This window comes from Ictidomys tridecemlineatus, chromosome 1, assembly GCF_052094955.1.
Source record: "Ictidomys tridecemlineatus isolate mIctTri1 chromosome 1, mIctTri1.hap1, whole genome shotgun sequence".
Lineage (NCBI taxonomy): Eukaryota > Metazoa > Chordata > Mammalia > Rodentia > Sciuridae > Ictidomys > Ictidomys tridecemlineatus.
The window spans coordinates 42,280,186-42,306,836 of record NC_135477.1 but is presented as its reverse complement, the minus strand read 5'-3'; the positions used below and the strand labels follow the sequence as shown (position 1 = coordinate 42,306,836).

The 26,651-nt window shown below is 43.5% G+C and overlaps 1 protein-coding gene across 4 annotated transcripts in view; it reads left to right on the top strand.

Moving 5' to 3' along the window:
• Sh2d4b (SH2 domain containing 4B) overlaps nucleotides 1-26,651 on the top strand; it is a 99,617-nt gene that overhangs the window by 48,135 nt on the left and 24,831 nt on the right. For 3 of the 4 annotated variants that reach the window (XM_078039023.1, XM_078039039.1, XM_078039018.1), the window contains 3 exons: nucleotides 5,286-5,433; nucleotides 16,669-16,885; nucleotides 21,159-21,286. In XM_078039023.1, coding sequence (XP_077895149.1) covers nucleotides 5,286-5,433; nucleotides 16,669-16,885; nucleotides 21,159-21,286 — 493 coding nt within the window. The remainder of the gene's footprint in view (nucleotides 1-5,285; nucleotides 5,434-16,668; nucleotides 16,886-21,158; nucleotides 21,287-26,651) is intronic. The other variant, XM_021735436.3, reaches the window with a different exon arrangement.

Here is a 26,651-nt window from a genome sequence, read left to right as displayed (position 1 = left end):
GATCCAATATGACTGGTGTCCTTGTAAGAAGAGGAAGCTTGAATATAGACACACATGCACATAGAAAAGGCCATATGGGGACATGGTGAGAAGGTGACCTTCTCCAGGCCCAGGAAAAAGCCCTCAGAATGAAACCAACCTGTCCACACCTTGATTTTGAACATGAATCCTCCAGAATTGTGAGGAAACACATTCCTGCTGTTGAAGCCACTTGATGTGGTACTTCATTATGGAAGCCCAGGGTGAAGCCCTGGCTCTGACAGGTGCCAACTATCCCTATTTATCTTCCCTGAGACCCGGTCCTGCCTGGAAGATCTGAAGTACTGTGTGGAGGTTACCATGGCTGTGCCCTGTGGACTGAGTGATGCCGCAACTGTCCTCAGATACCAGGGAGCCCTGAGGGAGGGAGCAGAACCCACTGTGAAACCGTGAGGGGCTGCTGAGCCAGTGTGCGGGAGGCTGCTGAGAGGCTGATACAGATGAAGTCAGACTTTGAGGTAAAACTCAGCTGATTTCACTTTAGGGTCTTAGAGACTTGGGTTCCAATTCTGTATCAGTCAATAACTCTGCTCCAGTGTTTCCCACATCAAAATCAACCCATCCCATGTCTATCATAGCCCCACGTTAACCTCCAGCTGTCACTTTTGTTCTGGGCTCTTTTTCATAGGAAATGGACATCCTGAATGGGTTGTCTGTGGTCCTCTCCACTCCTTCCTGGTGTCATCTGGATGGCTGCCCCTCTGCTGGACTAGGACTGTTCTTGTGAAGCTCTCCATTGCCTCCAGTGGCCATGCCCAGCAGTCTCCTGTGATTTCCTTATCTCTGCAAAGCCTGAGCAGCCTTCAGCTCTGTTTGCCATTCCCTGTCCCTTGAAATGCTCTCTGTCCCTTCTGGGTTTTCCTCTTCCCCTTGGTCTTCCTTTTCAGTTCTCTTTTCTGGCTTTGACTCTCTCTCAACCTTTAATTGATGGAGTGACCCAAGACACTCTGATTGTCTTCTCTTAATCTGCTCTCTTTCTGCCGGAGTCACCATTAGGTTCCATGGCTGAGGAACATCATTCATACCAGGTAACTTCTTCATCCGTCTCTTCAGACTGATCTTCTCCTAATCCCCAGGCTCAGCATTCCACTGTCCTCAGGAGCCTCTGGGTGTCTGAGGGTACTCACACTCTTCCAACATAGCATTTAGACTTTTTCAGTTCCAGCACAGTGGGTAACTCTGTTTTAAACAGGCCAGCTTGGCTTGCAACACTGGCCCTTTGCACTTGCAGTTCCTTCAGCCTGGAAATTTCTTCTCCCCAATACCCACTTGCTTGTTATTAAGGTCTCAGACCAGATGTCATTCCTGAGAAATCTTCTGGTCACACCATTTAAAGTTGCCTTCTTGACTCTTCATTTACCCAGTTGTGATTCTCTGTACATTGGTTGTTATTTTGTGAAATTTCTTGACTTTTCACTTATTTGTTTAGTGTTTTGCTCACCTCTAGAAATCAAGCTTTGAGCCAGTGGGGACTGTCTTGCTTATTGCTGTATCGCAGCACCTTGAGTAGGCTTTTGAGCCTCTTAGGTGCTTCATAAGTATTTGATGAGTGATTAAATGAAGCCACTTAACTTCTCTTGTCCTTGATCTCTAACTCTTTGAGAATGGATAATTAGTAAGTGGGAACTGTGTCTATTTAAAAAATAAATAAAAATTGATCACTGAATTGGAGGAAAGTTCTCCATCTAAATCATTTCAGAAGCAACACAGCTTTGTTTTTAAGATGAGGGATTAAAAGTTCAGTTATTTCCCTTTAAATTCTTATTTGATTCATTAAAATACTCCAAGGGCCTGAGAAAAATTGTAAACCACAAGGATTGGGAAAATGAGAGAAGAAAGAATGGATGAGAAAATGTCCAGGAAGGTCAGCAGTTGGAGGACAGGAAAAAGGTGGTGAGGGCCTCTCCGGGTGCAGAAAGAAGTGAAGGAAGTGAGCAGGTCAGTCCATAGCCCTCAGAGGTCCAGGACTTGGAGGCACCAGCTACTGCAAAGGACAGAGCTGAGAATGTGGAAAGGGCTACAAGTTTCTGTATGGAGCGGCTGGACCCAAATGTCCCAGTTTTCACCTGTTTCTTCCAAGATACTATATTCCTCCAGGACTAGGCCTAGAAGGAGATGGGGAGTTGAAAGGGGAGGTTTGGGGCTTGGACTAACGGGGCACATGGGCAGAACAGGAGAGGGCCAAGTAGGAAAGATGGAAATTCAATAAAAATCTGAACTCAGAGGAAGGAGCCAAGGTTGCCTCTAGGGTATGCAGGGCTGGCAAATAATTTTTTGCAAGGTCTTTCTTCATGTTAATAATTAGGGCCACATAAAATCAGCCTGTTAGTTCTATTTTGGCAATTGAATCTTATGTGAACTTGGGTTAAAAATTCTATATTTATTGGCACAATTTATCACTCGTTAGGTCACCTTTTCAAAGAAGGATCCAGGCTGACTTCATGAGTATGAATTCCGGAGTTCCCTGGGGCATCTGGTCAACCTGCTGCCGGGTAGTGGAGGAGAGGGTTAGAGTGCTCCATAAAGGGAAGAAACAGGAACCAGGATTCAGACAGGATCTCATCTGGGCACAGAGCAGCTTTCCTGAAAAACTCTGTTGATTTTCTCAATTCTAGGGGGACTATTTCTGGATATACCTTGCAGGGAGGGCTTGGTGAGGACATTTACAAAAAAGGCACTTCAAAGCATAGGCTTCCATGAAGAATGGGGCCCAGGTTAGAGCCCTCCTGGCTTGGATGAAAGGTTAGTCCTATCTGTAGGCTGCTCCCCACTGACTACCGAATATTGGTCATCAGACATCACCCAGGAAAGAGAGGAGAAGACCCTGAATATTCTCATAGACAAGACTCTAGATTCTTACATTTGCGGATGGCGGCTAGTTCCTTATCCTGTTGCTCTAGAGTGAGGTCCACCTCTCAGGGAAGCCTGGCTACACAGTGAACCTCCCATTCAGGTTTTACCTTTCTCTTGAATATGAATGGACGACCAGTGAGCATCAGACATAGGAGGAAAGTCTCCCAGGGAAATAGTGGCAGGCACCAAGTCAAACAAATAAAAAACAAAAATACAGAGGAAATAAACCTAAGTCACAGAGGGGGCAAAAAAAAAAAAAGCCTCAGAAAGATGAGCTACTGTATTTCTGAAACAAATACAGATGCAAAGAGGAGAAAGGGGCAAAAAAAGGATAGAACAGAAGGCTTGGAAATTGCAAATGCCATAGCTGAAATAAACTCAGTAGAAGGTTTGGAAGATAAAGTCAGTGACATCAACCAGGGAGAAGAGCAAAAAGAACAAGATGTGGAAAACAAGAAATGATAAAGCACTTAGAAGATCAACCAACTCAAGGAGACCAGCAGTGACAAATAGGAGTCCTATAAAAAGCGAAAGAGGAATGAGAGGAGAAGAAATGATGAAGAAATCCTAAGCAAAGATGTATTGCGCTGGACAGACAAGAGACTCCACACTGAAAGCATTCCAAGTGCTCCACATCATGGATGGGAGGACATCCACACCAAGACACAACATTTAAAAACACCCAGAACGTCAGCGATAAAGAGACCCTGAAGGCTTCCAGAAAGAAAAATTGATACCCCTATGTGGAAAAATGACAATCAAAGTGGCAGCACCAAATGCTGGGAGACAGGGAAGTAAAGTCTTTAAAATTCTGCAGGAAAAGAATTTTTAATCAAATTCTTATGCTCAGCCAAGTTAGCAGTTACAGGTGAGGTTCATGTGGCGATATTTTCAGACCAGTAAGGACTCAGAAAATGTTTCTGTGCATGCTTACCTGAGAAGCAGTATGAGACATGTTATCCCAAAGCTAGGGAATGGCCAACAAAGAAACAGGCTCCATTTCAGGGAAGGCCGAGAGGGTGGTCCTGGGAAGATAGATGGAGAGGAGACCTAAGCACCTTAGGGATTGGGATTGGACAAGAAGGAAAAATGGCACTCAGGGCTGTATTATCTATTATAAGAAAGAACACCTGGTTAAATATAGAGAAATATTTAGAATTTCAAGAGAAAACAATTAACAACTCAGGAAAAAACAAAAGAGAAAAAGCCATCATATTTCCATATTTTTACTGAATTTAAGATGATATTAATTATAAAAACATGCCATTATTTTAAGAAGAAAAAACTGTTGCCTATTAAAAAGACAAGTTGTAAGACATGCAAATTTTAGTGATGCTAAAAAGTTTTTTTTTTTTTTTAAAAAGTGCTTTTTAGAATTGGTGAAAATAGCACCCTCTTTGGCTTTGCAATAAACTATGTTGACATTGTTATTGATTTAATTACAAATTGCAATGAGAATTCAGTTTTCTATTTTTGTTTTTGTGATGCTAGGGAGTGAACCCAGGGCCTCATGCTATCCAAGTGTCTACCACTGAGCTACATCCCCATTTTTTTGAAATAGGGTCTTACTAAGTTGCTGAGACTGGCTTTGAACTTGTGGTTCTCCTGCTTCAGCCTCCTGAGAAGCTGAGATTACAGGCATGCGCCACAAATACAAATACAGCAAAACAAATACAATTGCAACTTTTTTTTTTTTTGCAGTGTTGAACACATGCCTAGGCAAGTGCTCTACTATTGAGCTGCACACCCCAGTCTGCTATTTTGCATTATAAGCCTTTCTAAGATCATGATGCATGTTTAACATATACATGCTATTTTCATACAAACAAAAGAAACATTCACTTGGATGTATGCACATGCACACATGTGCGTGCGTGTGCGCGCGCACACACACACATACACACACAGAGACACATACAAACCTTTCTGGAACTTGAAGGTGAGATAGAAGTGGGAGATTCAGGACTCCTAAACCTATTCACTCTTGAAAATACCTTTTCCAGATTTAAGCTGAAAGCATGTTAATATCTTGCTTAATGGCCCTCCAGGAAGACCAGGTGGCCCTCCTGTACCTTCCTTCTTTCTGCCCCAAATGAAAGTAATCCAAGGATGGTCCAAGACCTCTGATCTTCGCAGAAAAGCTTTTGGACCAGAGTCCTCTCATCTTTGTAGAAAACTTCAGAATTTTACTATTTTTTTTTTTTTTTGGTCCACATAATTTAACCCATTTGATTCTTAACAAGTGTAAACTTCACCTTTTCAAGTGTGTAGGGGATGAGACTGGAGTGGTCACTACTGGCCTATCCCATCCTGAGATAGTTCAGCCCTGACCTTCTGCAGATTCAAAGAGATACTTCTTTATTCTAATGTTATCTGTCTCCATGATGTTTTAGAGGAAAGAGGAAGAAGAGAGGAAGCGAGGAGAAGAGCAGATTCGCCTTCAGGAGGAACAGAGGGCGAAGGAGCTTTACTGGTCGCTGAAGCAAGCCCAGCTTCGTTGCCAAGCCAGCGAGAAAGAGGAGCAAGAGTGGGAAGAACAATGTGAGTTGAGCTTGGTTCCTGGGGCCAGGAGACTCCTGCCTAGCCCACCCACGTTCCACTCCTCCACTGTTCATTGGCTCAGCCATCATTTTAGTTCATTCACATTTCACAAATCTTTCCCAAGGCTGACCATGTGCATGATCTTGCTAGGTATGACCCAGAGCAGAACAGTGAGTGTCATGCTTCAGGAGCTAATATGTCCATTTTGGAGATTTCTTATGTTAAAAAAATTAAATGCTACTTTTACTGAGTTGCCAGTAATTTCCCGGATCTATGCCTGGTATTATGGTTTAGTTGTGGTGTTTCCCAAAAGCTCACATGTGAGACAATGCAAGAGGTTTGGAGGAGAAATGATTGGGTTATAATGTTAACCTAATCAGTGAATCAATTCTTAGTAGGATTAACTGAGTGGTAACTGAAGGCAGGTAGATTGTGGCTGGAGGAAGTGGTTCATTGGGGGCGTGGCTATTGGGTATATATTTTGTATCTGGAGAGTGGAGTCTCTCTCTCTCTCTCTGTGCTTATTAATCATCATGTGAGCTGGTTCCCTCTGCCACACTCTTCCTCCAGGATGCCTGTCTCACCTTGAACCTGGAGGAACGGAGCCAGCCACTTGTGGACTGAGACCCCCGAAGCTGTGAGCCCCCAAATAAACTTTTCTTCCTCTGTAGATGTTCTGGTCTGGTCTTTCAAGTTGCAGCAGTGAAAAAGCTGAATAAAACACCTGGGGATTCAGAGATGAGGAATCCTGATCCTTATAAAGAAGAGACTCACCAATCAGAGCCAAGATAGGGGGCTTTGAGGGAGGATGTACTACATACCCCTGGAGCACTCCGTGGCTGCCCTGGTGGGGTTCCAGAGGGCAAGGCATGACATGAGGCTTGATAGCTGCCTAGGAATTACTGAGGCAAAGAGAGCCCCAGCATATGCAAAGGCATGGGGACAAAAGGAATGCGGCAGAAATGTGGGATGACTGAAGCTTGGAGAGTGTCAGGAGTGAGAAATCAAGTGAGAAAGAGAAGGTGGAGCCAGGTTTGAAGAGTGATTTTTTTTTTTTAAATGACAAAGGGTCTTGCTATGTTATCCAGACTGGCCTTGAACTGAAGAACCTCCTGCCATAGTCTCCCCAGTAGCTGAGATTTCAGGCACATGCTGCCATGCCCAGATGGATCATCTTTTGAAATATAAAAATTTTTAATTTTGATGAGGCCCAATTTATCTATTTTTTCTTTTGTTCTTGTGATTTGTGTCACATCTAAGAAACTAGTTGCCTAATCCAGAGTCAAAATGACTTATGCCTATCTCTCTTCTAAGATTTATGGATTTAGCTCTTACATTTAGGCCTTTGATCCGTTTTGAGTTCATTTTTGTGTGAAATAGGTTCCTACTTGACCTAGTTGTCCAAGCACCATTTATTGAAAAGATTATTCTTTCAAGGATCTTGGCACACTTGCAAAAATCAATTGACCAAAAATGTAAGTGACTATTCCTGGACTCTCAATTCCATTCTATTGATCTACATACCTGTTTTTAGGTCAGCACAAGTCATGATTCCTGTAGCTTTGTAGTAAGTTTTTAAATTGCAACGTATGAAACCTACATTGTTGCTCTTTTTCAGAATTATTTTGGGTCCCTGGTTCATATGTATTTTAGGACCGACTTATCAATTTTATCAGTAATACCATCTGGGATTTCAATAATGATTGCATTAAATTTGTGCTCAATTTGGAAGTGTTGCCATCTTAATGATATTTGGTATTCCACTCCATGTATATAGAATGCCTTTTTATGTATTTAAGTCTTATTTAACCTCTTTCATAATATTTTGCAGTTTTCAGTGTACTTTATCCTTGTTTTGATAAGTTGACCATTGTTAAATATCTTTGTTGCTATTGTAAATGGAATTAAGTTTTTAATTTTATTTTTGGATTGTTTATTGGTAGCACATAGAAATGCAATTGACTTTTGTATATTGATCTTGTATTGTGAAATCTTACTAAGCTTTTTTATGAGCCCAAATATATATATATATATATATATATATATATATATATATATATTGTGTGTGGTTTCCTTATATTTTCTATATAAAAGATGGTTTCATACAAGCAGAGATAGTTATACTTCTTTCTTTTCAGTCTGGATGCCTTTGATTTCTTTTTCTTGCTTAGTTTCTCTGGCTAGAGCTTCTAATGCCATGTTGAATAAAAGTGGCAAAAGTGGGTATCTTTGTCCCTGAGTTTGAGAGAAAGCTTTCAGTCCTCTTTTGCCATTAATATGATGTTGGCTGTGGGTTTTTCATACATAACATTTATTGAGTTGGGCAAGGTCCATGTTTTCCTAGATCATTGAGTGTTTTTATCAGGAAAAAGACTGGGTTTTGTCAAATACTTTTTCTGCATCTGTTGAGATGATTATATGTTTTTGTTCTTTATTCTACTAATATGGTACATTCCATGCTGAGTTTCAGATGTTGAATCAATCTTGTACTTCTGGGATAAATTCCACTTGTCTGTAGTACACAAATCCTATTGTGTGTTGCCAGATTTGGTTTGTAACAATTTTGTTGAGGATTTTTGCATCTGTATTCATGAAGGATTTTGGTTAGTAGTTCTTGTGATATTTTTGTCTGGCTGTGGTATCTGGGTAATACTGGCCTCAAAGAATGAGTTGGGAAGTGTTCATGTCTATCTTTCTTTCTTTTTTCTTTTGGTACCATTGATTGAACCCAGGGGCTTTTAACCACTGAACCACATCCCGAGTTCTTTTAAATATTTTATTTAGAAACAGGGTCTTGCAAAGTTGCTTAGAGCCTAGCTAAGTGGCTGAGGCTGGCTTTGAACTTCTGTCTCAGCCTCCCGAGCTGCTGGTATTACAAGTGTGTGCCACCATGCTGGGTTCATGCCTATCTTTTTATGTTTTTTGATTAGTAATTTAGTTTCTTTGCTTGTTCTGAGCCTTTTTCCCCTTGAATAAATGTTCCCTGGATTGCTGAAAGCCTTTTGTTAATTTCTAACGTTTGGAGAGAGTTGGTTCTGATAACTTGCCAGTGTTCTTATTGTTCATAGAGGAGAGGATTTTCAGAAGTCCTTAATTCACCTTTTCTACTAATATCCTCTAAACTGATATATATCAATGCAGTGCCAATTCAAAAATACCAAGTTTCTAGGGCATATTCAGAGACATAATGGGGCTTCTGGATAGGTAGTTGGGTGGAAAGTATTTATTTTTACATTGAATATTTAAATTTTAAGTGACATAGCACATAATTAAGTGCTAGAAAAGGAATAAGCCAGAATTGGATAAAATGAAAAGTTAATTAACTTTTTAAAATTTAACTTTAATTTTATATTTAATTTATTTTTTTCACCTTGTGGTAGTTGTGGCGTTTAAGACAACCGCGTTCTTCCTGTTTCTGAGCACCGATGTCTTTGACCAGATGTTCCTAGGCCTCTTGGTCCCTGGTAGCCCCGTGAGCCTGAGCCCAAAGCAGACTCCTCGCAGAAGTCTCAGTGCCAGCATGGAGTGAACCTATGTCTCATGTCTCCTTCTCCTAGAGACTTACTGTTGTATTCCCAAGAGATCTTGAAAAATGGGCTATCAGTGTTCTCCAAGGTCCCTTTATGGGTTCATTTATTCTTTCGCTGGCTCAGTAAAACAGATGTGAGCAAGTAGCTGTGTTATGGGGCCATGATCCCTTGCCACTGGCATCCTGCCCACTCCATGTGGCTTTAGGGACCCCTCTGTGACTCTTTGACTTCCTTGTACTGTATTTGTGGATTCCTTGTTCAGGACAGTATCCTTTCATCTGCTGACCACTTCTGTGACTATAGGAGCAAGGCATTTTCTCCCTTCAGAGCCAGTATTACAAATGCAAATACGGTGTCCAAATGTCCTTTTTGTTTTTATCAAGGCATATTCTGAGGTAATGCCTCTCAGAGGCTGAGGCACGGGGTGGTGGGGGAATGTTCTGTGTACTGATTGATAACTGTTAGGCAGGTGTGCTTAAACTGTTTAATGCCCATTCACATAAGAATTGCAGGTTTTTTGTATGTTTGTTTTGCTTTATTTTGTACAGGGGATTGAACACAGACAGGGGTGCTTTACCACTGAGCTATATTCCCAGTCCTGTATTCAAAGTTCACTTACTTTGAAACAGGGTCTTGCTAATTGCTGAACATCGAAGTGGCTGAGGCTGATCTTGAACTTTCTATCCACCTGTCTCAGCCTCCCAAATTGCTGGGATTACAGGTATTCACCACCATGTTTATCTTGGGTTGGAGTTTTAAAAGAATTTCTAAGTATTACTACAAATTGGTCTTAACTAAATTCAATGGAATGCCCTTGTTTTAACTTTTCATTGCTGTGACAAAATACCTGAGAAAAACAGCTTAAAAGAGGAAAGGTTTATTTTGACTCACGGTTTCAGAGTTTTCAGTCCATGTTCACCTGGCTCCATTGCTTCCACACCTTGATGAGGCAGCACTTCATGGTGGATAGCATATGGTGGAACAAAGCAGCTCACCCCATGGTGGACAGGAGGAAGAAAGAGAGGAAGGGGTGGGGGACAAGATACAGCCCCAAATAACCCACTCTCTTTAACTGGGTCCTAAGTTTCTATGATCTCCCCAAAGCTTCACTGAGTAACATTTGGCATCTGAGCCTTTGAGAAACATTTGGCATTCAAACTGTAACAGCCCCAAACCCTGAGAGTTCATAGAGTTCACAAAAATTTGGGCATTTAATTGCTCATATGCCTAGAATAGCCTCGGAGCAGAGTGGGTGTTGGTATTTTTGTTGGAACTCTTTACTGATAGGAACTGAAACAGAAGCTCAGACTCAGGCATTTTGCAGGATTGTGCACAAATGCAGGCTTTCTTTTTCTCTACTCCTGGGTGTGTATTCTGGCCTGTGGATTCAATGTCTTCCAAAAGCAGGATGTAGGAAGGACGTCTCTGACCATCTGCCTCTCAGGGCATCTGGGGGTCTGTGCACAGGAAAGAAGCCAGAAATACTCATTGATTCCTTGCGTAGAACTGCCCAACAACCCCAGGACCTTTGATTGGTGGCTGAATTTTCAGGAGCACAAAGCAGAAATCAGTCTCAGTAAAATTTGCTTGAGTCAACAGGAAGGCTTCTGGGGGCTAGAAGAATAAGACGGGGCCACAGTTGGGTAGGAATTCATTCATTTAAAATCATAATGGAAAGAGTCAAATGGAGAAAGGAGGCAGGGAGGGCAATGTTTATACTGAAAAAAAAATAGTGAATAATTACTGAAGTCACTTGAAGCTACTGTACTGTCTGTGAAGGAGAACTGGGCTGGGAGTCCTGTCCTAGCTCTGCCACTTGCTAGTGTGACCTTGAGCAAGTTCTTGCTCAATTACTCAATACCTTCCTTTGTAAAATGCAATTAATCATGCTGAGCTGAGTCTTGTTGGGAGGGTGAAATGAGAGAGGGGAAGCTAAAGCACTTTCCTAGTTGTAAGGTCTATGCACTTGCGAAGGCTCCTCTTTTGTAGCTACATGATGGGGTGGAAAGTGAAGAGCTGGGCTGATATTTCATTAGAGATGGAGAGTGGGAATCATCTTGCCCAGGAGCCGCCTGATTGCTAATTAATGTACCATATGGCAACTGAAAACAGAAGAAACAGAAGAGATGTGATAATTCAGGCTCTCTGATTTTAGTTCCTCATTTTATATTTTCTTAAAGACCAAAGAGCTGTACTCTGGAGCCTGTCATTCAAATCCAACAAAGCTATTCTGCACTCAATTAACTTAATATGAAAGATACAGTGGGCCATTAATCTATTGAGGAACAGCAGTTTTTGATAAAACAGCCAAATTAAATTCTCCAGTTAGGCGAAAAAAAAAAAAAGGAAATTATTCCTTTTAGTATCACTTGAGTACAAAGTTATTTAGTTCAAATAGCAGAGCTCTGGCTTCTGAGAATCTCTGAATAGACTAGGCACAGGACTTCATTTGATAATATTCCCACTGTGAACTTGTAGGACTGTAGAGTTAGGTAACATCCAGTTGCACACAGATGAGGAGTGAGCCATATTTGGCAAATGAAGCTTTTAAAAATTGGGCACTTATTGTTGTTAGAAATATAAATAGGTTTTGGACCCATTGTTGAGACTTGTGTTTGCACGTTTCTTCCTAAACTGTGTAATTTGGTTATAGCCCCAAACCAATAATCTGTATCTAGTTGTCTCAGCCCTTGCAAATTGTTGACAGAGCAAATGCAAAATGTGTGCTTAGGCCCAGTCCAGGGTTCAATGATGTTAATTCTAGTCCCTTTCCTCTTAGAGGTGTGCCCTGATTCTGGGTTGAATATCAGTCCTTCCTTCCTTCCTTCCTTCCTTCCTTCCTTCCTTCCTTCCTTCCTTCCTTCCTTCCTTCCTTCCTTCCTTCCTTCCTTTCTTTCTCTCTTTCTCTTTTTCTTTCTTTTTCTCCCTTGTCTTTCAAGGAGCTTTATGCAATGCCAGGCAAGTACTCTACCACTGAGTTCTATCCCCAGCCCTTTTTACTTTATTTTGAGACAGGGTATCACTAAATTGCCTAGGCTGTCTTCAAACTTGCCATCCTCCTGCCTCAGCCTCTGAGTAGCTGGGATTACAGGTTTGCCACACTGCACCCAGCTGAATATTAGTGATTCCAAAATGCTGTGAGCTTGGGACAGACGGAACCTGGAGGAGCTTGTGAAACCGGCATCTGGCCTGGAAGTGGGATGGAGCAGAGTGGAATTTGGGGATGAAAAGAAAGTTAAAAATATAGTACAAAAGAGGGGTGTTTTCCATCCATGGATGGGGGGTCCTGCAGTTTCTCTCTGGAGGTAACTAGGGATGGTCTTTTACTCAGGACAAGGTGATATCTTGATAAATCCATCATAAATTAAAAATATGGCAAACTTAGAATGCATTTCATCCCCTTAAACTACAGAACATCCTGGCTCAGCAACATAGCACCCTGTAGTGTGTCAGTAGTTCACCTTTGTGGTTGCCTGATTGATAAAGAACTGTGGCTTGCTACTGTGAGAGAAGATGGGACTGCTTATTACTAGCCTAGAAAAAGATCCAAATTCAAACTTGAAGTATGGTTTCTACTGACTACATACCCGCATTAAATTGAAAATTATAAGTTGGAAACCATCTGTAGTTTGAAGGGCACCCCACTTTCTAGGTGCCCGAGCTTCCAAGTGTCCAGTTGTGCCCTGTGTAGGGTTCTGTCTGCTCTCCAGTTGCTCAGGAACCCTTGAGCAACCAGTTAGTCCAACATTCTTCTGCCTTAAAGAGTGGCTGCAGTTGCTCCTGGAGGCCACAGGGAGTCACTGTTGGCAGACATCTGGCATTTCTGGCCGGTAAGGATGTTTGGCAGCTGACCTTGGAAGTCTGTGAGTTGGGGCTTAGGGCCCCTTTTCTAGGCATACCTTAGCTGTGGGAAAACTTCACTTGCTTTTCGAGAGGTTCACCTCTCAGTCTTTATCATCTTTAGTACCAAACCTGCTAATTCCTGCAGGTGACTGGGACTCTACCAGGCTGAGTCTCCAGAGGCCTGTGTGTATACCTTGCCACCTATTCTTACTTCCCTGTGCTTGGGAAACCTCACCTTTACACAAGTTTTCATTTTCCCCCATTCCCCGACAGGAGCCTCTGACTCCACCCAGCTCCCTGCCGTAAGCCACCCCCTCAACTTCCACCTAGGGGTAAACTCTTCCTAGAGGATGTGTACCAGTCCCCTTGTCTCAGCCTACATAACAGTAAACACTAGATGACATTTAGTGAAGTTCTACCTTGTGCCAGGTGCTGTGCAGATTTCTTCCATATTTCATTTACATCTCAGTGGGGCCTATGAGGACCCCATTTTATAGATGAATAAATAAAGTGTAGCTATGGTAATTTGGGTTGCCCACGACCACATAGAGCAGTTTCCAAACATATCTATACACACACAAACACAATTTAAATCTCTGTCGCTGCCTTTGCTATATTATTGGATTACTCATTAGTTTTTGGTGACAATCTACTCTTCACTACAAATTGACATTGCTCTGAAGCATCTGGTTCCTCTGTAGGATGTAACTGGATCAAATGAACTTGGAAGGGAGACACAGGTTCCTTTCTCACTGTGCAGGGGAGGGGAATGGGCATGACCCTGGGAACCAGGGGGCAAATCCACTGAAGAGGGGTTTTATGAGGGGCAGAGACTCAGGATTTTCTAGAACCAAGTGCCTCCTGGGCCTTTCCTCTCAGACTTCCTCCTCATGTCTAAAGCTCACCCCTACCCCACCTGCTCATCCCTGGTTGTCCAAGGTAGAAACTTGGTCGACTCTGCTCTCTGCCTATTGCTCACTACCAATCTAAAACCTTCCAGGGTTCTGAGTGTTCTACTTGTTAATTTCTCTGAGTTTTCATCCCGATTGCCCTGGCCATTTTCCTGAGACCATCTAAGTCCCACTGCGGCCTGACTGAATTTCTGTTTTCTAAGTCTTTAGTTTTGTTCCTGTGTAATTTATTACCAACGCGGTAGCCCAATCAGTCTTTTAAAAGTGCAACTAGCATCCTTCTTTCCTGTTTGAAACCTTCCAGTGACTTACAATCACCTTTTGGTAAAGGATTAGAACTCATTAGCCATAAGCTATTGATCTCCCAAATGGCCTTTTCTGTTTCTTCAGCCTTGTCACTTGTCCCCTCCCTCTGAGCACTTCCCTCTGTCCATGCTCCGCTCCCTCTTGCCTCTGGATCTCTGCACATGATCTTCCTCTGCTTAGGCTGTCCTTCCTCTGGCCTCTGTTGGTTGAGTCCTGTGTGTCCACCGGACATCAGCTTAGATGTTTCCCCTTCAGGGGATGTCGCTGGCTGGCTGGGGTTTCCCTCCTCTGGAGCCCCAGCACCTGTGCACACCTCCACCACAATTCCATTCACTGCTCACAGATGTGTTTCTCCTGTGAGACAGTAAGTCCTCTCAGGGCAAGACATGCCCTACCACAGGCCCAGCCGCCCGCTGATAATGGTGATCTTCATCTAGAGACCCACTCATTAAGATGCTGAACTTCCATTTGTCAGAAAATTGTTAGAACCACTGTACACTTCTATGGTGACCATGCTGTGAATGTGCCCCCGGGAGCTGTATAGTGCTCCGTTTGCAGTAAAAGCAGTGTCCCTATACAGCATGGAATAGGCACCGAGTAGGCCTAAGACACGTGCTGAATAAATGCAGACACCTTGCCTGTTGTTGAAATAGGTAAAAATCCTTTCTCTCTCAACAACTAGCCTGGTTGTAGTTATGGAGCTGTTTAACTGCTCCTGGAGATTCTGTCAAGAGGGAAAACAACTGCTGTGTCAGAAAACTGAGCGGGAACCCTGAGCACAGATAAGGGCATGATTCTAGAGTAAACTAGCTATTTGGCAGTCCTTGGATGAGGATGCTACTGGCTCCATTCTTTAGGGAGGGAAAACTAAGACCCAGAGAGATGAGAAGTTGTCCCAAGCCAAACAGGGAGCCAGGAGCAAAACCCCTGTCTGTTAATCACTTGAGTGTCACTGTGTCTCTCTGCAACTTCCAGAAGTCCTTGTAGGGCATGAGCTTCTAATGTTTAGTTTGCCGTTTAGTTTGTAATGCAGTGCAAAGCCTGTCCCAGGGCATCTTGATCTTGTCTGAACCTCCTCCCGACAATGCAAGGCAGGTTTCATGGTGTTCTTACTATCTGAAACTTACAGAGGAGTCAATGGGACCCCAAACACAGCTTTTCTTCCTGGAATGGCCTTTTCCTCTTCCTTTCTCTGGAAAACTCCTCTTGATCTTTCCAGACAGTCTTAGTTCATTTTCTGTTGCTATAATAGAATAGCTGAGACTAAGTAACTCATAAAGTAAAAAGGTTTATTTATTTATTTTTTCTCATGGTTCTGGAAGTGCAAAAGCAAGGGAGAGAGGGAGGGAACAAGGGAGTAGACCTACTTTATAACAACCTTCGGATAATCTATCCCATAGAAACTAGCCCACTACAGAAAAAAATCTTAGTACCTCTTAAGGCTTCACCTCCCAACACCACTACCTGGCAACCAAATTTCAACATGAGTTTTGATGGGAACAAACTACATCTACCTTATAGCATAGCCCAGTTCAATTCTCCCCTCTGTTATGGTTCTAGCTCCCTAGCAGGTTGTGAGGGCTGCAGACCCTACATGCTGACAGTACTTTATTGTTCCTCTTTTAAATGATGCTCACGACCTGCTTCTGCTTCATTAAGGTGGAGGTATTTACTTATCTTGTTTTCCTACCCTGGCCTAGAGAGCTTTGAAATAAGGGTCTCTTTGTTATCTCTTTATCCAGCTCAAGGCCAAATACAAAGTTAAAAACTTAATCAGGTGCATTCAGGCATCCAAAAATGTGTATTGCTTGCCAACTCTTTCCAGACACTGGAATCCAATAATGGGCAGATCAAAGAAAATTCCCTACCTTCCCTCATAGAGCTCACAGCCAAGTGGATATTCTGTATGTGACTTCCATGAGGGGTACTTCTATAAACACTTTCTTAAAGATATGAAAGGGCAACTTACTTTGTATCCTCCAAATACTAATAAAAATGCAGTTTTTGATAGGTGGTGGGTTGTTGCTATGTGACTGTTGAATGGAGGTGGAGGACAAGTGGATTACAAGTATCATTTTCCTCCAAGAGGGGAAGGTAAACTGCTGGATCAGGACAATGACTAGCCTTGCACAATTAGAAGACCAAAGCTAGCTTTGGGGTTTTCTAACAAAGAACTTATGGATTTGAGTGGCAGATAGGGGTGTGACAAGATGCAATTAAACCACAAAATAACTCATTTTAATGGCAGGCCTTGACTTCAATAGACTTTTTCTTTTTCCTTCATTTCCTCAGTCTAGACTTTTCTGGGTTTTTGAAGCAGCAATATACTGGCCTTTTCAAGGCCCTTTGGCTGTGACAGGGCTCTACCTTGAGGAACATGAAAAAGTAGAAAGCCAAAAAGAAGGGTGTCTTGGAGTCTATAAATACCTTCATGTATTTATACATGAAGAGTGAAAGTTATCAAAAGATTCTGCCTTTCCTCCATGCTTTTAGGGCTAAGCCTGCCCTACTATTTCCAGAGGCTCCAAACCTCCCTGTAGCACAAATAGGTCTGGTGGCCAGCTTCTAGAGAATCCACCTGTATGTGCACAGTGTTATAGCCTGGGCCATAGGTGAAGACCAATATACCATCTCCCCCTTTTCAGTGCGCAGGTCCAAGGCAGCTGATGAGGAGAGGAGCCGCGGGGCCCAGCGTGCCAGAGATGAGTACCGGCGCCACTCACTCCGTGCTATCCAGAAGGGTACAGTTGCTGGCCTTAGCTCCATGTTCCAGGAGCTCGGCCAGAACCATGAGCAGGAATCTAGACTCTACCACCATCTTCCTGGTCCTGGTCCACCACCACCCCTCGCTGTGCCTGTGAGGTGAGTCGGGGCTCCACCTTGACATTTGTGGGGTTGTGGGGAGAGCGTTGAACTGGGGCATGCCACACCTAGTTCCATTCTGGGCTCTGCCCCTGACCTGCTAGTTATTTCCCCTCTGTGTGCCTAGTCTGTGTTCGGTGTGGAAGAAGATGCAGTAGGATGCGGTTTGGAAATTTCTAATAATTTAGAGTCCTTTGAGTCCCTTTGACAATCTGAAGAAAGCTGGATACCTTCTTCCCCTCAAAATGTGCATATATACATACCTCAAAATGCACACAATTCTTAATTCCTAAAGAGCCATGGGCCCTAGTCAGCAAGTTATAATGAAAGGCCTCAGATTGGTGTAATAAGGCCCAACAACCCAGAATCCAGGGTTTGGGCCTTTTCTACATACCAATGATGCTGGTTTATCCTGTTTGAATAGCAGATTTTCATATTAGGTGTGGCTGAGTACAGGAGGATCCTCATATATCTTTGTGTCCCCAGGAGGTTTGTTCAGCAAGGACTGCCCATGATTGCCAGGACTAAAGGTCAAGAGGTTGTGGTGGGCCTCTGAACCTTCCACTTTTCCCCACTGAAGGCCAGCCCTGGAGTTTGGCTCCTCTTAGACCCCATTTCACATGATTGCATTCATATTCAGGGGAATTAAAAACAAACAACAACAACAACAACAACAAACAGGCAGGGCCCAGAGGTGGGTGGTGAGCACCTGCTGCTCCTTTTACTACAAGGAATACTTGGAAGTCAGTTCACCACCAGAGAATGGGGGTGGTATGAATTGTGCTTTAAATTGGAGTTTGAGATTATTCATAACCTCCTGTTTCCTTCCCCTGCAGTCCAGGGAGAGCTGACCAGGTCTCCAGTTCTTCCCTCCTTCTCTCCTCACTCCTTTCTTTTCTTGTCATGTAAGGTTCTCAAACCAGAAAGTTTAATAAGGTAGACTGCACCAAGAAGAATCTGACTGCCTCCTCTGCATTCCATCTGCTGAAGTCCCTCTTCCCCACAGGTCATTACGGCTCTTTAGTGTCCTATGTGCCCACCCAGCTTCTCTTTAGAGTCACCAACATGAAAAGTCTTATTCCCACCCCCACCCGCTTCTAATAGCTACCCAGTATTCTACTGCATGGATGTGCTGTAATTTATTTATCAAAAACTCTATTAGTGGACATTAGTGTTGTTTCAAATCTTTGGTTATAACCAACAGTGCCCCGAATGAATGACAGAATGATAGAAATTATATGTATGCAATCATTATCTGAAAGAGGAATTCTCAAAAGTGGGGTCACTGGGTCAAGGTCTAAGTGCATTAACAATTCAGCTTGCCCTCCTCAAGACTGGTACCAATTCACACTCTTCTTTTTTTAAATTTTACTTTTTATTCTAATTTGTTATATATGACAGCGGAATGCATTACATTTCATATTACACATACAGATCACCATTTTCCGTATCTCTGGTTGTACACAAAGTATATTCACACCATTCGTTTTCTTCATACTTGTACTTAGGGTAATGATGTCCATCTCATTCCACTGTCTTTCCTACCACCATGCCCTCTCCCTTCCTCTCCCACCCCATTGCCGTAACTACAGTTTGTCTATTCCTCTCTTGCTCCCTGCCCCAACCCCACTATGAATCAGCCTCCTTATATCAGCACACTCTTATTCTTTAGCCCGGCCAACAGTGCTTTGTCAAACTAACTTTTTTTTTTTTAATCAATTTCTAGGAACTCTTTACATGTTAGGGAAAAGGATTCTTTGTTTGTGATAAGTATTTTTTTTCTCTGCTTGTCATTGATCTTTTGATGTTTGTGATGGAATTTTCCATCATGTAGAAATTCTTGATTTTTCCTGAGGTTTAATTTTGTTATGTTTTCTGAATAGTTAGAAAATCTCACTTCTACTTTTGTGTGTGTGTGTGTGTGTGTGTGTGTGTGTGTGTGTGTGTGTTTTAAGAAACCCATAATTTGCCCAGATGATAGAACCATATGAACTATGGTGCAACTTGGCTCCAGGTTGGCTGTGTGGTCAATAGGGAAGGGGTGGCCCTGCAGCAGGCCTTGAGGGGGTCAAGATGCCAGGTAATTGGAGCAACAGGACTAGGCACACAGAGAGGTGTACATCTGTCCTCCCAGCACCACTGCCCTCGGTTTGATGGTGCTGGCCCTGCCCAGCACCTCTTTGTCTGTCTGTGCTAAGGGGTAGACCCACATTACTAAGGAGGAGAGTCACAGGTGCAGAAATGAAGCTTCTGGCCAGGTGGCCCCATTGGAGCACTTGTCCTAGCATTTATATTCTGGGGAATCAAATTCCCTGCTTAGAAATTCTCTGTTTAGAGTTGAGTGTGGTGGCGCATGCCTGTTATCCTAGCAATTCTGCAGAGAGGTTGAGGTAGGAGAATCACATGTTTGAGGCCAGCCTGGGTAGCTTAGCAAGACCCTGTCCAGCCTTTAAAATGAAAAAAAAAAAAAGGGCTGGGAATGTAGCTTAGATGTAAATGTAAAAGGGCTGGTAGAGCATGCATTTAGCACATGCAAGGCGTTGGGTTCAATCCCCAGCACTACAAAAAACATAAATAAAAATCAAAACTCTATGTAGAAACAATTCATTTTTACTGCTTAGAAACAGAAGGACAAGAGGGAGTGCATTTTTTTCTTTTTTGCTGTTATTTTTAACCTTCCTATTACCTTCTAAGGAGACAGAGTCCTAGAGACTAAGGATTCTTTCCTCTGACACAGTTATTTGGGGGGGAATACAAATGTAGAGGAAGAGGCTGGACTGCCCTGTGTTGCTTAGTTGAGAGGAATGGCACCGGAGGGTACTGAGAAGGAGGGGACCTTCCCATGGGAGGACAGAGTAGAGAGCAGGACTGGCTCCGGGGTGGAGAGGTGGAGAAGCAGAGCCTGGACAGACACACTGGCTACAAGCTGTGAAATGTAACTTCATCCTTTGTCTTTCTTCTAGAATCTTTTCTGAACTCTACAGTGTTCAGTGTGTGTGTGTGTGTGTGTGTGTGTGTGTGTGTGTGTGTTTGCATATACATGTGTATGTAAGTAGGTCTATTCTGAGGCTTGAAAGGAGGTACTGTGCTCAGCGTCAAAATGTTGGTACAAAGAAAATATAAAGTTGTTTGTTTTAAAAAAGGAAACCAATGCCACAACGAGTAGGTAGACAGTAGTGACAAAAATAAGAATTTACCAGGTTCCTACCATACAGTGAAGAGGCTAAGTATGTCCAAGGTGGGCCAAGGCTTTGTTCTTCAGGACTTGTGTTTTCATAGCAAAAATTAACACAGGGTGGTCTTACTACATATTTATTCAGCAAACAGTTGTACGGTGCTTGGCCTGTTACCTGGCATGTGCTCTCTAACTCCCAATGTGCTTTATTTTATTATAACTCAGATACGACAGGGGTCTTATGTGGCCCAATTTCTGTGCATTCAAGAACCACCATTCAGAAACAAAAGCAATGGAAATCCTCACTTTTTTGTGAGAAAATATGAAAAGTGTCCAATTTATCACTCAGATCTTCACCTGCTGCTTCTTCTTCATCTCTCCCTCCATCTTCCATCCCTCACTGATCTCCTGGCCATGGTGAAGTTTTGTTCCCTTCCCCTCTCTCTCCTCTCCCTTATGTTCTTTATTTCCTGGGTGGAGAGTCTCAGCATTTCCAGGGCAAATTAATGTTCTTTGGTCTCTTTCTGTGCATTTTCTTGATTCTGTTCACAAAAGCATAGGAGCTAGATGGCAAAAGCAGGTGTCCCCTCAGGGACAGGGCAGGGCAGAGGGAACGCATGGGAGGTAAAAAATCAGAACTCACTTTAGTGGTGGGTAGAGGACACTCCCACATTAATAAATTTGCTCCTGCTCTGCTAGGATCCTTATTCACTGATGCTGATGCTTGTGTCCTGGCCTATGCCAGGGAAGGATGAGGCTTTCCCCTGCTTTGGTTATCTCTTATTCTCTTTCTACTCTCACCTGTGTGGTATTATTTGCAGCAAGTGTTAACAGTGTCCTTTGGGGAAAAACAATAATAGCTGCTACATAATAATCTGCAAAGTGCCTTCAAGTACCTGGACTTGTTGAAGCCTCTTCATGGCATGAATGTGGGTATTGTGCTTATTCATGCTCAGTGTCCCCTCTTCCCCTTCTCCCTCCCTTCCTTTTTCATTCCACCCCCTTCCTCCTCCCTCTCACTTCTTCCTATTCCCTATCTTCCCCTTCCCTCCTTCCGCCATCCCTCCCTGACTCTTCCACTTCCCCCTGTCTTCTCAGCAGGACTTGGGAGCGCCCACTGCGTCCACTCTCCAGAGAAGTCATTGTGCGCTGGTTTAAGGAGGAGCAGCTGCCTCGCCGAGCTGGCTTCGAGAGGAACACCAAGTCGATCGCTCCCTGGTTCCATGGTAGGGCCATTTTCTGGGCTTGAGAAAAGATGAGTGAATACACATCTGCCACTCTCTGGCTGGAGCATGGGTCATGAAGGGCAGCTATAACCAAGTCTTTAGGCTCTAGGATACCTCTGTTCTGGCCCCAGCAGCTCCAGCAGGAGTCTAGGAGCCTGGAGGCACCTGGGGGTGCTGGACCGCTATACCTGCTGGGAAGGGTGAACATGAGTCCTTTCTACTGCTGTCACCATGTGACCTCCTGGGCCATCAAGGCTCCTCTAAGGCATCTTCCCAATACTTACAAGGCAGTGAGTTCTCAGTGGGTACAGAGATCCTGGTGGGCAAGACCCACAGCTTTGTGTCTGAGCCTGTACCCTGGGATTCTGGCCACAGCCTAACACTGGAAACTCTGAAAAAAATCCATGTTGATTAGATGACAGATGGCTGGATAGAAAGGTTAGAATTGTCCAAACACAGAGGATTAGGTATTGAAAGTCATTCAATCCCTCCATTATTGATAAGAAACTGAGGCACAGAGAGAGGAAGAGGTTTTCATAAGGCATGCCAAGGAACTTGAAAGTCAAGTTCAAGAGTACATTTCACTGCTCATGACTCCACTCCAGTGATGTGCTTACGTAGTGACTTCAAGCAAAGAAACAGCACTGTGACTTCAGCAGACTGGCTACAGGGAAATAGGAGTGGTTACCAGCCACCAGTCCCCTCTGTATCAGTTAGTATTGCTGCAAAGCAAATTGCCCCAGAAGTCAGCAGCTTCAGGCAAATAAGCATTTATTGTTTTTTTTTCATGAATTTCTGGATCAGTGTGGCAGTTCTAGTTTGGGTTGGGCTCAGATGATCTTGGCTGAGCTTGCTCATGTGTCTCTGAGCAGCTAGAGGGCCAGATGGGGCTGGCTGATTCAGGACGGTCTCAGCTGGGATGTCTCCTCTTGGCTGCCTGTGGCCTCACCCTCTAGCAGCTGGGCAGAGACCATCTAGTTCCTCTGGGGAAGCTGAATCTTGACCTTGCTCTCTGAACCTTCCCTTCCTAGCCAGCATTGAGCTCAGGTTTGCCTGGGAGCTCCCCTGGATAGAAATGATCTCCCTGCTACCATTATCACCCATTTGACCCTTACCTGCCTGTTTCCTGTCTGCCAGTCTCCCGGGAGCTTGACTGGCCTCACCCTTGGCCTGCATTTCCCCTGCATTTATTCTGATGTTGTGAACTACCTCCTTGCTTCCTGGCGAGCTTCTGTCTCTTCTCAGTTCTCTCCAGATGGAGAGATGAGCCCAGAGTCATGATGTGCACTAGAGACTGGGGTATCTCCAGGGTTGACGGGCAGATGGCAGAAGGAGGCCCTCACAGGCAAGCTCTGGACGTGGCTTCTGGCTCCAGGAGAGGCAGCTGTGGCATTTAGAAGAAATCATGCCTGGGCGGGCATGGGTGAGCCATCTGCACCTTCATCCCCACCTCCAGGAGCCCAAAGCGCGTATGAACTATGAGGTGCAGGCAGCTGGCACTCTACAGACACACAGCTGAGATGCAGTGCTGAGAAGGACTGCTGAAGGTCACAAAAGTGGTGGCCACCCATCCAGGCTGTGGGGTGCCCTGTTGGTCTGTCTCTTTCACTGGGGGCCTCCACGATTTATCCTCCACATAACATCCTGAAAATCTTTTAAATATAATTTGTTCCTGTCACTCCCATGCCAGTACCCTCACTCCTACTTTTCTCCAAACATGCAGTGAAAACCAAACTCCATCCTGGGGCCCACATGTCCCCAGGTGACAGGTCCTACTCAATCTCCACATGCCAGAATTTTTTCTCAAAGCTCTGAACTTATTTTGTGCTCCTCAACTGAGTCATCTTCTTTCTGTCTCGGCCCTTTGCTCTTGTGATTTCTCTGCTTGAGTTAGTACTCTTTCCCCAGTTCTTTGCATGGCTGACACATCTTTATTTTTCCTCTGACCTGTCCCCTCCTCAGAGAGTTCTTTTCTGAGAACTCGTTACCTGAAGCAGTTTTCCTTAATTTGCCCTGCTTAGTTCCTTAAAGGCGTTCACCCCATTGTTATTTGTCTTATTTCTTGTTTTCTGTTCTCCTACCTGAATGTGAGTCTGTCAGGCTCAGGGCCTTGTCTGTTCCCCTAGTGCCTGGTATAGTAAGTATCCATGACGGGAATGGCTGAAGGTGGGAATGAAGCGTCGGAGCTGGGATTAGATCCCAGGTTTCCAATTCCAAAGAATAGCCCTTGCTTCTCTACATGGGGCCTGCTATGTGCATGAGTCCCCTCAGAGCCTAGGAACAATCAGAGCCACACATGCAAGGGTTGTCTTGCCTTCCCAGTTGTCCATGTGCTCCATGGGGACAGGCACCTCTGTCTTTACCCCTCCTCCTGCCTTCCACCTGCCTAGGGCTCAGGTGCAGAAACACACCTAAGGCAAACTCACCGTCTTCCTCTTGTGTCACTATTGTGGAGCTTTCCAGTACTGCTAATGGCATCACCATTGTATAGGTCTCAATGTGTAGGTCAGCTTGGTTGTACCTAAGTAACAGATGCACCCCAAATCTCAATGACTTCCATTAAATAAGTTTTTTTAATTGATTTTTATTTGTTTTAATTAGTTATACATGACAGTAGAATGCATTTATGTGCTTTGATATATCATACATAGATGGGATGTAATTTCTCATTTTTCTGAGTGTACATGTTGTAGAATCATATTGGTCATGTAGTCACATATATACATACAGTAATAATGTCTGTTTCATTCTACTACCTCTTCTATCCCCACAGCCCCCCTTCCCTCCCTTCACTTCCCTCTACCTAATCTAAGATAACACTATTCTTCTCTAGTGCCCCCACCCCCAGCCTTATTGTGATTAACATCCGCATATTAGAGAAAATATTCAGCTTTTGGTTTTTTGGGATTAGTTTATTTCGCTTAGCATGATATTCTCCAACTCCATCCATTTACTGGCGAATGCCATAATTTCACTCTTCTTTAAAGCTGAGTAATATTCCATTGAGTAGATATACCACATTTTCTTTATCCGTTCATCTATTGAAGGACACCTAGGTTGGCTCCATAGTTTAGCTATTGTGAATTGAGCTGCTATAAACATTGACATGCCTGCATTACTGAAGCATGCTGACTTTAAGTCCTTTGGGTATAAACTGAGGAGTGGGATAGTTGGATCAAATGGTGGTTCCATTTCAAGTTTTCTGAGGAATCTCCATACTGCTTTCCATAGTGGTTGCACCAATTTGCAGTCCAACCACAAATAAGGTTTATTTCTTACCGATGTCTCATGCCCATCAGGGGTTGATTTCTTTTAAAATTTTTTTCTTAGTTGTCGATAGACCTTTATTTTATTTATTTATACATGGTGCTGAGAATTGAACCCAGTGCCTCACACATGCCAGGCAAATGCACTACTGCTGAGCCACAGTCCCAGGCCCAGGGGTTGATTTTAGACTTTAATCTGGGCCTCAAACCAAGGGAGCCACCTCCGTTGGAAACTCTGATAGCTTCATGTTAAATTAGAAGAAAAAAAAAAAAAGACTTGGTGAGCCATACGGTGACCCTAGAGCTTCTACCTGAAACTGATACCTGCCGTTACTGCACACATTTCATTAGCCAGAACCAGCCTGGCTTCCACAGTGTGGTAGAGTATGACAGTAGCATCTATTAAGTGATTCCTTATGGCTCAGAGAGAAGGTGGTCAATATAAGTGACTGAGATATGTGCCCCTGGAGTTGGTCCCAGGGATTCCCTGCCCCTCACTTCTGTCACATCATGTGTTCCTGAAGCCCCCATGGAGACTCCATTTGAATCACCGCTTTCCTCTTAACTCACACACTATTATTGCCATGGGAGCAGAGCACAGCACCTCAGATGCCTGCAGAGTGCAACTCAAACCTTCTGTGGAAGTAGGGGATTGACAGCTGCACTGATTGCTCAGCGAGGCTGGTGGTGGCCAATGGAGAAGGCGCAGTGGAGGTGCTCAAATTTGTCTTTAGCTTTTTTTCTACCTTGATGGAGAAAAAGCTAATTTTATGTTGTCATAGAACAAACAGAACCAAGATTTAAATCACAATTTATGTAACTGATTTCATGTTCTCCCTTTTTCCTACATAAAACATTCTGGAAATTTGCTCATACAGGGAAGGGAGCTGTTTAGTGACCAAATCTTCATTGATCTGTGACAGAATGAAAGAAAAAAGGCTCACATATGGAGGATGGCCAAGAGTCTTTGCTTAGAAACGACTGTGCTGTATTCTAAGATTGTCTCTTTTCTTCAGTTTTAGTGTTAAAACATCCGATCTTTTATGAATTGATGGTGGTAGTAAACAGTAGTTATTTTTATATATTGTCCTTGGAAGAGCAAAAGCCTGGGAACAGTTATCAGTATGTTCCAACCACCCTCCCAATGTAGGAATTCACTGTCGGAGGAGATTGGGCTCCTTCTGTATTAATCCTTCAGAGACTGGGAACTCACTACTCCTCAGGCAGACTGCACCAGGCAAATTTTTATTTTTTTTTTAAATTGATTTTTTTAAAAATATATTTTTTTAGTTGTTGATAGATCTTTATTTTATTTATTTATATGTGGTGCCGAGAATCAAATCCAGTCCTCACACATGCCAGGCAAGTGCACTACTCCTGAGCCACAGCCCCAGTTCAGGGAGTTTTTACTGCAGGTTGACAGGGTTTTTACTCTCCCTTGGGCGTGTCTAGGCATCTTTGCTGGGGAGGCTCTGCTCCATGTATCTCTCAAGCTCCTCCTGGGGCCCCTGGGCTGGATCAGGCATGCTCTACTCCTGGTAATAGTCTAGATACCAGCGAGCAATTCGCAGCACGTCAGTCAATCTTAAAGTCTAGTCTTAGCAGCAGCACACTGTCACTTCTGCCTCATGCTGTTGGCCACAATATGTCACAGAGTTGAGAGGCAGGAAAATATATTTTGTCTTTCTCTTGTGAGGAACTTCGAAGTCATATGTCAAAGGATGTGGAGACAGGGAGAGAAGAAGAATTTGAGCCAATAATGCAATTTATCACAATCCCAATATAAATCTTTTCTTGGTAAAACATTCCTAGTTAATTTAGCTGGATTTTAGATGCAAGTGAAAAATGACTACTGGGACTTCTACTTCCTTTCCTCAAACATTTGTACGTGTTCTGTGATCCAAACCACAATGTGCACGAGGGGCCTGAAGATACAAAGTTATTCTAGAACCTACAGCTATGTGACCTTGGATGTGTATTTTGGTTCCCTACTGTGAAACTAGCATTATTATGTCCACTTTGCAGGAGTCAACAAAAATCCTTGGGCTGGGGATGTGGCTCAAGTGGTAGCGCGCTCGCCTGGCATGCGTGTGGCCCGG